Source organism: Limulus polyphemus, unplaced genomic scaffold (assembly GCF_000517525.1).
Source record: "Limulus polyphemus unplaced genomic scaffold, Limulus_polyphemus-2.1.2 Scaffold2, whole genome shotgun sequence".
Classification (NCBI taxonomy): Eukaryota; Metazoa; Arthropoda; class Merostomata; order Xiphosura; family Limulidae; genus Limulus; species Limulus polyphemus.
The window spans coordinates 1,418,364-1,431,015 of record NW_013665612.1 but is presented as its reverse complement, the minus strand read 5'-3'; the positions used below and the strand labels follow the sequence as shown (position 1 = coordinate 1,431,015).

General features: G+C 29.9%; 1 protein-coding gene across 3 annotated transcripts in view; it reads right to left on the bottom strand.

The window, feature by feature from the left end:
- Positions 1 to 12,652, bottom strand: part of LOC106466242 (proprotein convertase subtilisin/kexin type 7-like) — a 37,291-nt gene that overhangs the window by 21,537 nt on the left and 3,102 nt on the right. For 2 of the 3 annotated variants that reach the window (XM_022395063.1, XM_022395022.1), the window contains exons 2-5: positions 8,765 to 9,385; positions 4,154 to 4,250; positions 2,592 to 2,693; positions 268 to 363 (exon numbers count right to left, since the gene is read on the bottom strand). In XM_022395063.1, the coding sequence (XP_022250771.1) occupies positions 268 to 363; positions 2,592 to 2,693; positions 4,154 to 4,250; positions 8,765 to 9,244 (775 nt within the window). In that variant the 5' untranslated portion in view covers positions 9,245 to 9,385. Of the gene's footprint in view, positions 1 to 267; positions 364 to 2,591; positions 2,694 to 4,153; positions 4,251 to 8,764; positions 9,386 to 12,246; positions 12,326 to 12,652 lie in introns of all 3 variants that reach the window. The other variant, XM_022394963.1, reaches the window with a different exon arrangement.

Below are 12,652 nucleotides of genomic sequence, written 5' to 3'. Positions count from 1 at the left end.
GGCATAGCAGAATTTTTTTAGCATAAACTCTTTAAATTTTTTAGCATATACCTATCTATATTAAATATTATCACTTGACAATAAATTTATATTGCAACTTTCTTTAAATGTGGTGGAAAAGTTTCACGTGCATAAAATTCTATGATCATTTTCAACTTACAATGCACTGGTTGTCACTGAACAGAAATTTTGAAAAAAGTACAAAACCAATAAAGACTTTAATTAAGCACTTACAAGATAAACCCAAAACAAAAAAGAAAATACTACCAGCAATTCGGGAGCTGAAAGCAACACCAACTCCACAAAAGTCATTAGCAGCAGCTGCTATCTCACCAGCACATCTTGTCCCATGCTCATTTTTTCCTGAGAAACAACCATTAGTTATACATTAGCTACAAATACAACTTAGAAATATATGCTCATCCATTATATTCACATATAATCAACACATACAAATAACCTAATTTAAGTTATAAACCTAAAAAAATAACTTCATGTACTGCGTTTCTAATCAAATTCTGAAATGAACTCATTAGTGGCCATTAGTAGCAGCAGTATGTTAACAGAATATGTACATTCTTCGGGAAATATACCAGCTTATATTTAGCAATATCCTATTACTAATACTTTTACACTTTATTATCCCTTTAAATATAAATCTCTGATATCTTCAAATTTTATCAGTCAAAAACATCTGTGCTATACTTGAACCACTGGTATCAACATAATAGAAATTTTTATACATTACATGCTCCTTAGACATGACAGTTAATTTTTAACACACTTTTCCAAAAAATTTACATGTAAGTATATATAAACTATTTGTACAATCAACAAATTCATTACAAGGAAAAATGTTAACTTATATAGCTTCATGGACCTTCATAAGTATGTAAGTAGAAATTAAAAAGCTGATCAATTTCACTTTGTTTTTTTTATACCTTTAGCAACCAATGATGTCCTACAAGAGTGAACTTAATCTTCCAGAACTGAACATATGGAATAATTCTCATCAAAATGCATTAGGTTGCTGAACCTTACCAAACATGTATCATGTTTAAAAATTTGAAGGCATTAAATTTCTATACTCAACAGTGAAAAAAAAACAAATAAAAAACATAGTACTATTAAACTTTTTGTGAAATGTTAACTATCGTATGATGAGATTATAAGCTTAGTGTAACTATTCACAAAGGCATTAAGCACAACAAATACTAAAACCTCAAGCACTGAAATATCATTTTGATAAGTCAACTCAAGCAAATTGGAATGAATCATCCACTATCATCATGATGTGTTTTTCAGAAATGCAGGACAAAATTAGACAAAAAAAAATCATATAATGACAGGAACTTGAAAGAAATTCCCAAAGGAAATTAACCAAAATATAAATGAATATATATATATATATGAATCTGTAAACTTTATCAGTAATACATCATGATAAAATTAAATTACACATAAACAAAAGCAAACTGTAAGAAATAAGGATGATCTGAATGTAGTTTTTAATAGACAACTCATAGAATTTAAGGTAACATCTATAAAAAAATCCATATAAATTCAACCTATAAAAACTGTACCTCCACTTTAGGGTTATTAAGCAGAATGTTATATAATCTATAACAATTAAAAAGGGATATATATATTCATTAGGTTCAAAGCAAATAAATATTAGTGTTTTTCAGTGTCTGGGATATATACGTAATACTAAAATAATATCAAAAATCAAAGAAACAATTATGGGCACAAGTTACTTATTTAAAAGATGAGACCAAACAAAAAATCATCAGTTTGAAAGATTACCTTTAAAGTACCAAACAGTTAAATCTTTTCAACTGTAATACTAACTCAATGTTTTTATTTTCAGTATTTAGAGGTTTGTATCTCACAGAGCTGATTAACTTAATAAAAACATTTATACCTAATCTAACAAAGGCTTTACCATCTGACAAAGATTCATGGTTGTAGCCAGACATGGGCAATTAATGAAATTTGCATTGGGCTCATTAATTGATTACACTCAAACAATGAATTATTCTCACATGAAACTTGAGTAGTTGGAAATGAAAACAGTAATAATCAGAAACATTAATTTTGATTAGTTGATTATTTTTTGAGTCATGACACTAATCAACTGAGCTTAACAACCTCAACTTTGAATTAATTGAAAATAATAATCATAATGGCAATATTTCAATTACTTGGATAGTTGAAATAATAATAATAAATAAAAAGTAATAATTGAAAACACAAATTTCAATTAGTTGATTATTTTCATGACACTATCAGATTTAATCATAATTTTTGATTGATCAATTATTTTCCGTGACACTAATCAACGTAATCAGTACTCATAGATAATCAAATTAATCAACTAGTTGTAGTTTTAGCTACTTCCAATTTAAATAAACAGTACTTATACTGATACATTTATTCAACCGAACATTATAATGTGTACATTTTGCTAGCATTTTACATTAAGAAAGCTCTTTCAGTTATAAACCCTATTCAAAAGAACAGTTATATTTTTGATATTATTCCGCAGTAGAGTGATCTTAAGTTACTGTATAGCTGAGATTTCAACAAACCATTTCCTCCTTCAGGCATTGGATCACTATCATCATCATTCAAATCCCAACTACCTTCAGGGCAATAGTTGTCTTTGAGATCACGGTTTGTCCACTCAAGTCCTTTTTTAAAATGCAAAAAAAAAACTTTCATATAAATATCATTTTAAAACTACTGCTGTGTTCTTTTATTTATCTTATGGTATTCAAATGATTATGAGATTAAATTTCACTCCATAATTTTACTTTGAGTACATTAGCTTAAGAGTTCATTATTATAAAATATAGGATAAAAGTATATAAATACAATACTGATGAATTCGATGATATTAAAATGACAAAATTAGTCCATAAACTAATACTTCTTAAAGCAAGTTTTTAATATCTAAAGTTATTTTGAAAGAATCTTTTTTTCATATAATATCCAAATTATGCAGAGCAATTGATGAACTAAATGTGCAGTTGTTCTAATTTGTGACATACAACAATTCAAATAATTCCCACACATATAGATTTGACTAAATATAAAATATATGTAAAAAGGTTTGAAAAGTTAAACTGCCCAATATAAGCTATATCTGAATTAGTATTACATTACCAAGGTTCTAAACCTAATTTTTTATTTTTGTAAATAGTTCATTCACCTATAATATATTGTTTTACAATAAGGTTACAAAGACTAATTTTAATTTCATAACCCTTTATGTATTATTTACTCACCAAATCAAATATTTACTTTATTGGATTATGTTTTATTATCACAATATGCTTTGATCCATTACCTAAACTAGGGTCTCTCCACTCAAACTATTGTCTGAAATTAAAAAGCTAACAGGCTTTTAGTGAAGGTTTGTGTCTGGTAGTTTGGATTACCCAGATTTTTAGAATAATTTTTTTATTTACAATTTCTTCTTCCTAAAAAAAAAGCATTACTCAACTTCAGAGTTTACAAATTGCTGGTGCTGGTACTTTTGATACATTTGATACATCTCACTGATACACTGAATTACTGAAACAGGGTTTTTAGCTGAAATTCCACCAAGTAAGCAACATCCAAAAATAATCCAATTACTTTAACACTAGTCTTTAAAAAGTATAACTCAAAGGAACATTCTAAAAACCTGTTTAATTGAAAATTACTTACCAATGCCAGTTTTTATGATACATTTGAAATACCACAATTTAAACTGTAATATACAGACTGTACAAGATTTTATAACAAATAATCAAAACTACTGAATGCATAAACAAATTTAATATGCTTGAACCAACTAAGCATTTTAGATGAGTGTAAAATATTTAATCTTTTATAGACAAATTAAACAAACCTTTAGCAGTGGGAAACCAATAATTTAAGAAAAACTATTTAAATCAGTTTATGATAAGCCCCAGATCTCAAAAGACAGAATTTATTTCTTGTAAAGAAAAATAAATTAGCTTTTCATAAAAATTACAAGTTAAGGAAAATAAATGTAATACAACTTTAACATAATTCTTTATTCATAACAGCTTTACAAAAAGATGCTAGAAATAAGCATTAGTAATGAAAGTAATTGTAGATTGTTGATAACCAGAACACTGACCATCATCTATCACACACACAGTGACCCCTTTTCCAGTAATATTCCTTTCCCATATTCCTGTCACATTGATATCCATCATTGTATCTTCTTTATTCAACTAAAACACACATACAGAAAAAAATATATTACATTTCCAGACTGTCTGCATTTAACAATACTGAAACAGACTTAAGAAAATTAATCACTAAAATGTTTATGTATCGAATATATGTTCAAGTCATCAGCAGTTTATTGCACAGACAAGTTAGGACTGAGGTCACCTGGGTCAAGGAATTGCTCTTATTTAACCTCTTCTCTGTTACATAAATTGAATAACTAATATTTATTAAGCCAATGTGAATTTACATGTTGCATTTACTTAATTAACTGGAAATAAAATATACATGTTTAAACACATGAAATTAAATGTAATTGTTTTGATTGTTTACTTTTTTATATCATGTATGATACAATATGGTGGTTACAGCTTCCAATGATCACATTCTCACTTGGAATTTGTTCAGTGTGTGTGTGTGTGTATTATTTATAGTTTTATGTTATCTGAAATACACATTTTATTACTAACTATATTCCCATCAATATTTTTTTCCCTTAATTAATGAATTCTAGACTTTTGAAATGTTCTGATTTACTATATAGACACTTGTATGAGGGAAGCTCACACTTGTCTCAGTCCATTCCTTGTTCAGATAAATGCATGTATGTTATTTCACATGGAAATGCACATCTAACAATCCATTAACTGTCTTATTAGTTACTCCTACATGTACACTGTGTTTGATAAACTGTAATCTATCTTTTCATACTTCCTACTAGAACTGACCTATTAGTAGTATTTGCTAACTGATCAACTAATGGGTTCATTAATCAATTAGTAAGAGACTCTTTCCTTCCCAAACCAGCCAAAAAAAAAAGGTGTATGTGCTAGTTTCATACCTTTTCAATAATTGCATTATTCTAACATGGTATTGTGTTAACATGTAATAATGTTTAATTTCTCTACACTAGCTATAATAATATTTTTACAAATATGGTACGATACCAGCTAACATCTCAAAAGTTAGCTCTGTAACACTGCAACAAAATTTTCCATATTTTTTAGATTAAATCATACTTCCACTATAATAAAATAGTATTTTGGATTAATCAGTGTTGACAATATAGTCCTAAAGTAATCCAAATAAGTCAAACAAGGTTAACATAATGTTAATGTATTCCGTAAATGATTAGTTGACCGAGGTTATAATCCAATAAATTCAAAGGTTGTACCTTTATTTCTATGAATATGATATGAAAATGAAAAAGTCATTACTTCTACAGTTATCAAATTTGCATTGTCACTTATTTTAAATATCAAGAATATGAAAAACATTTCCCCAGGATTCTAACTTCTAAATGATGAAAATGAATTCTGTAATAAGTCTATTTTATAAGAGCTTCTGGTGTCCTAAACAATTATAACTTTGGTGAAAACAAATCTTTAAGGTCTAGATAAATTGTTACTGTCTGGAAAAAGCCAAGTTTTTGAAAATTTACCATACCATGGAAACTTTTAACTGACATTCATATTTTTGTATTAGCTTAGAAATAATCTGTTACTAGCTGAAACCTTAACTGGATTCCTAGGGTTCCAGCTGTGTTGATTTAGAAAACCTTAAAAAAGTTTTTTTTAGTAATTAATAGCCCAATAAAATAAAAACAATGATGTTTCTTTTTAGCACTATATGGTAATGTAAAGATGTCTGGCTATTGTCTTAAAAATTTTCGAAAAAAAACAGAGGGTTGGACCCCTTAGACTCCCCATTAAATCTGCAGCTCCTTGTATAACCTTAAAGCATACATTTATTAATATTTGAAAAAAAATGGATGGTGGTCAAGACCCCTAGAATCCTCCCCCTACACCTGTGCTAGGTTATATAATGTTACACAATACAGTTATGCAACTATCTAGAAACATAAAACAATGTAAAAAACAGTAAAGTTATATTTTATTTAACATTTAAGTAGCTGGATATTTGCTTTCCTTCTCATCAGCAGTTCAGAATCAGTGACAGTGGTAGTTAGCCACCAACCATTATGTGGCTTTGTGCTTAACAGCAAAGATAATGGCAATATTTTAATTATCTGCATATACAGAATAATCTAAAACAGTAATAACTGGAAACTCTAATTTTGATAATTGATTAGTTTATGTGACACCAATTGATACAAGTGCTGCTCACATACAATCAGTTAAGTCATCCAACACTAGTTCCTACTGATAAGTACTGTTCACTCTCTATTTATGTATGTAACAGCTTAATACATATAAAGCAATCTTAATGTATACATGTATACACAAAGTTAGCATTTTTCTAATCTGAAAATGTATTTCCAATAGACACTTGGCTCTGTACACAGAAATGCTATCTTCCCGATGCATCTACCTATGAGACTTGCATGCCTCTAGCCTTGAGGTAACTCCCATCTAAATTCATGTGTTTAACATGAACTATGCTGGTGCATGATGACATCATCTTGCAACAAAAGCCTTCCACTGTGATGAATTTGTTATCATATATTTATTTTACTATCAAAGTTTGTTTAGATTAAATTTATATTTAGAAACATACATAGCTTATAGTGTTAAATATGTATTGCAAAACTGCCACCTATTTTCCAAAGTTGTAGAAGATTCTCAAGAGTAAGAATCAACAAAATATGTGTGTATGTAAACGCTTGTGTTAGTGTCAGTATTGTTATGTAAACCTGAAATTTCGAGAAAGCCTCCACATGCCTATAAATATAACTAACACGATATGCGAGAAAAGAGTACCTATTATTAGTTTGCTATTGTCAGTGTGCCATAAAGTTCAGAAGCTATAACTGTAATTGTTATAATGCTTATCAATAGGAAAACTTCAGATATTTGACCAGGAGCATTTACAAAGTTTGAACATTACAACTCATTTAATTTCAGTGGATTCTCATCGGACATTAGTAATTTTACAAAAACATTACATAACATCATGGTGGAAAACTCGGCATGTGTGGCTGGTAAATAACAAAGGACAAAGCTAGCTAGCTAGCTCCCTATTAAGTGAATTATACCTACGTCAACTCGTAATTAACTTGCTCATCGTGAACCCTCAATAAGATATCAAAGAAGTTCCAGAATAGAAAGAAGACTTTATATTGCTTGTTAGTTTGTGAAACTTTTGTTTATAAATCATTGTTTGTAATAAATATTTGGAATAACTGTTATTGTAAATTGTATTGTTGTGTGTATATTAAAATGTATTTGTGTTAGAAAAAAGAAAACTATGTGTATCAATCTTGTCGGCAAATATAACAAACTGACTATAGATCAGCTTTTACTTAACTGCTAAATCCAAAGTGCAATTTAACTTCTAAATCTAAAGTATCATTTAGCTCAGTTTCAGACCATTTGAAATTCTAATACGTAACACCACCAATAGGAGGGCAACACAAACTCCATGTGCAGTAACTCCCCCTATGCACTTGCATTCATGTTAACTTCATTCCTTGATGAAGCAAGAAAAAAAAAGTGCACCAGAAGTGGGAAGGTATGAAAAAATGAAAGTATTTATCAGAAATACATTTTCAGATTAGGAAAAGGTTAACTTCTGAGCCAATAAGTCACCTGTGCACATAAAAATACTAGAATCCCACAATTAAGTGATGAAAGGGCAAGTGCAAAATTTTTAAAACCGAGATGAGCTCCCTTCATAAAGCACCTAGAAGGAAAGCCCATGGAATGTGACAACCGATGACACAGCCTCCATAGGGGCAACCTTTTGGAGACCACATCTTATCTTGACTAGGGTATACTCTTTGCACAGATTGTATGGGGGGGGGCAGAGCAAATGAGCCCCAAGTGTTGCTCAGATGTGTGCAAGTGGTCAGTGAGTAAATATGTGTAGTGTGGTTGGAGTGTGGTCAGACCATACCATGTATACACATCTCGACTCTACTGGACAGGCTCTGGTAATGCGTTACGTTTTTGTACAGTGTGTGCTCACCTTGACTACTGAATAGGCTTTGGTTGCAGGAGGAGTGCACATTAATTTTATGGTATGTTTTCTTCAGGGGTGACTCATACTAAACTGATACTGTCATCACAACCCCACTTCTCATTGTACTGTGCCAAGCCCAACCAGTGAGGATTCTTCATGGTCCACCATCCCAGTGGCAAGGATCTCCTGTGCTACACTCAAACAAAATGGGGGGAAGAGAGTTTGCACTGGGGAGACCCAGAGAAGCACCAGAATCCAGCTGGTGGTCAAGTAGAGATTCTGGTGCTTCTAATGGGGACAGTGCAATGGGTGATGGTAGTATTACGTGTTACAATAATTTATTAGATTTTACTGCCAATTAAACATGTACTTGTTTCCAATATTTATATAGTAAAACATGGTGTTTAAACATAAAACAATATAATTAAATAACCTATTTATCAATCAACTTTAGAGTACTTAATATACTATCGTAGTTTACCACCACCAGGAAGATGTAAATCCTAATTAGGTTACGATGAAATTTTAAATACAATATAACTAAATCCATGAACAGGGAACCTTAAATACAAAATTTAAAATAAGCAATGCTCACCAGATGCCACTGATATTGAAACATTGGGTCTTGTAGTTCTTCTGTCCCTCTCTTTACTCTCTTTCTAATAATTTGAAGATGAAAACTCTCTATCTCAGAATGCTCCATCATTTTTTTTTCCACTGAATGTTTAACTTGCATAAAATTTACATCCTTTGTTTCCCTACTAAAGAGCTCCATATTATTAATTTTTCTATAAGCATGTTTATCAATGGAAGATTGTGCGAACTGTGATAATGGATGAACAAATAAATAGTGATTTTTGAGTTGACCTACTTGACCTTGATTGTCTAGTCCCACTTTCTCTGCCACCTTATATGGGTAATCAGAAGATTTATTAGAATTTTCTTGTAAAATCACAGCCCATGCAAGTGTTTGAATATCCCCATTAGTCTCTATATGATGAACTGCACCCTTGTGTCTGATATAAGCACTAAATGCAGATTGTGTGAGGAAAATGAAAGCAACATAATAAAACATGTAGGTAAGATGTAAGTAGATTCAAAAAAGTAACTAAAACTGTCATATAAAATTTTTGATGCCTAGATGACAAATGTGTGCTTCTGCTGCAAGCATTTCTGAGGACCCGAGGTTTAGCTTATACCAGTCTTTGAAAGACACCTGAAATGAGGGGAAAAATATATATATACATATTAGGTAATGACTAATGATAAGAACTGGTAACGAAGAATTTTTTGATTTGCTTGCCAATATGCAATTGATGAAATTTATAGTATTAGAACTATTTCCTTGATTACATATTTATATATATAAATATAGTAAAAATACTGACTTTTCACCATTACATGCTGATGAAATAAACACGCTTGACAAATACTTTTAAACCATATGTTCACAAACAATATGAGAAAACTAACATTAATTTGGCAATAAAATGTAACATGTCTTTGGAGGAGAAGCTTTGTCACCTTTAATCAATAATATTTTTTTTATAAACTCATTTAATGCTACATACTTTCAGTATTATTACAACAAAATGAATTAGTAACTTCAACCTTTTCATAAGAACATGAAAATCATGTTTTAAATTGTTTCATTAATCTACAATGTTGTACATTTAAGTATTAATCACCACAATACTCACATTCTTAACGGCTTAACCCAATGAACTGAGAAAAGTTTATAATTTATCAAATATAACAATGATTACACAATCAGTAATAAGAAACAGGTATAAGCAATGGCACTACCAACTACACGTATGCTGCATCTGTTATAAGAAAATATATTCTCCATAAATGTAATGATGTCACCATTATATACCACATATGTAATAAGTTCATCTTTGAGCCACATGTTGTATATGTATAGTTACCAGCTGTTACATGATCTAAAATGGGAAGCTCAAATGGATAAAGAATAGCAAATGTGTGGCCAGAAAAAAAAGAACACTTTATACTGACCCTAAAATTTCAAATGAACAGATAATGACTATTCTATATTAGTCACATTTGCATAGGTAAATAGCTGAATTGTTACACTTAAATTACAGAGTAATTCACTGCTATAATACTTCATATAATTAAACCCAATATTCATCCAACTCAACACTACATGATAGTTCTGCAACTGAAATAGGTAAGTAATAAGTCGCCAGTAAATTTTCATTTAACAGGATAATATAAACTAAAATCATTTGTAATGTTTTAAACATGCAACAGATTTCTACATAGAAACTGCAATCTAACACAGTGCTCTCTACAGTAATCTGAATTATATATTTCTGATTTTGTTTATTTCATAATTTTACACATACATTTCCATCTTTAACATAACATGGATGGCCCTCTAGATGCATATTCTGGAGATATATATAATAATTTATGTAAAAGCTTTGTTAAGTGCCCAAAGAACTGAAATTATTTTGTACAGAATAGTTATAGAAACACAATTCAACTTTATTGCAAACAAATAGTCAAACAGACCTCATATAAGATAGGCCTACTGTTTGTTAATGCAGCAGTTTGGATATCTTCTATTCATTGCTATAATACCTTAACTAAGTAAACACGAGTTTTTACTTTTAAAGAGCTACAGGTAAGATGCATAGTTGAAATATATAAAAAAAAATTTCCATAAAAAATGGATTAGAAAAAACAATGTAAACCAAACATGCATATTACTTGCCTGTATATATATCTTTCATTTATTTGTACATATTCACTACTTCAAAAGAAAAACCTACACTAATAATAAAATAAATGCAGATCATGGAATATCATTCTCACCATAGTATGATAAACAAGTTTTACATTGATTACCAGCTAGGGATTACCAATAGTTCAGGGTTACCGTTACACCAGTCTTATTTTATCAACTGATGTCAACAAAGCACTTATTGAAAGTATTGCATTTACACTGTAATTGCCTTGGGTGGTCCTCAATAGGACATTCATACAGGAATAATAAGAGCATATGCTTAGATAACACAGCAAAACAGTGCCAAAACATCAGGTGTTGGGTAACCAAAAAAGTTATTGAAACTGGAAAATATGCATGTTTACAACACTGACTTCTCATTTTCAATATTTCAGTTTATTTCAAGCAGTAAAAGACTCATTGTGCCAAAAGGTTATGTGAAGCATAAATACTCATTCATAAATATTTCAAATATTTTTTATACTATCAACATTTAATAGGTAATATTTGCAAACTTTTAATACTACAGCTCAATCTGTAAAACCCACCATTTTAAATCATGAAATCATAAAAATATTGCTGGAAATTTTTGTAAAGAATTTTTTTTTAAATACCATCCATCATTTCATCCCACATACTATAGTAGAGCTAAGCAATTAGTGTTATTTGGGAAATGTTTAATCAATGGGCCCATTAATCTATTATGCTTAGTACCATGTTCCTCAAAACATGGTACATATTTCCCTTTTACAGCAAAAAAATAAAGTTGGCTAAGAGTTGGTGATGGATGATGCTGAGGATCGAATCACAAGGTACCCCCCACTTCTGCTGACACTAGCATTAGACAAAGCACAACAAAGAAATATAATGGTAATATTTTGATATTTGGAATAATCAAAAACATTAAATACTGGAAACCGTTTTTTCAATTAATTGATTATTTTCCTGATGATTTATTTTCATTAACTGATCATTGGAATAAATAAAAACATTAATAATTAGAAACACTAATTTCATAAAGTTGATTATTTTTACAACAATTGATTAATTCATAATTTCAAATAATCAATTAGTTTACACGACACTGATGTAATGGCTGCTCATATGTATTTGATTTTATCACTCGATTAAATCAACAAGCTCTCTGCAACACCATATTTTACTAGATGTAAAAGAAATGTAACACATCTTATAAATTTTATAAAACTGACATGTTGTAGTTATTCAAACAATTAATTGTACAACAAGCTCATGACATATAAAACAGAGTAAGTCCCCACAAAACATAACAAATCTTTGCTCTATCTATTATATCAACTAACCTGCCTAATGGCTATACTTCATAATCCAGAGTTTATATTCTGATTGGAGAAGAAAGAAAAAGGAGGGATTTTTCTTTCCCTAAAAAAAACAAAAATGGAACTCTCACTTATAATTGAAAGGTCTTCATGCTTTGCCCTTTATGGCAAGTGTTGCTGTAGATGATTAGAAAGTGCCTGAGGATTGAACATTTGCTAACATTATCACTATCTTTAACAAGTGATAAGAATTTCTCTAGAAAAAAAATTACAGGACAGTTAGTCTTACTTGTGTAGTGAGAAAAATTACAGATACTGATAAAAAAAGCTTTTCAAAATCACTAAGTTAAATATATCAGAAAACCAGCACAGATACACTAAAGAGAAATTTTGCTTCCTAATTTTTAACATTTTTAAGAATATTATTTAT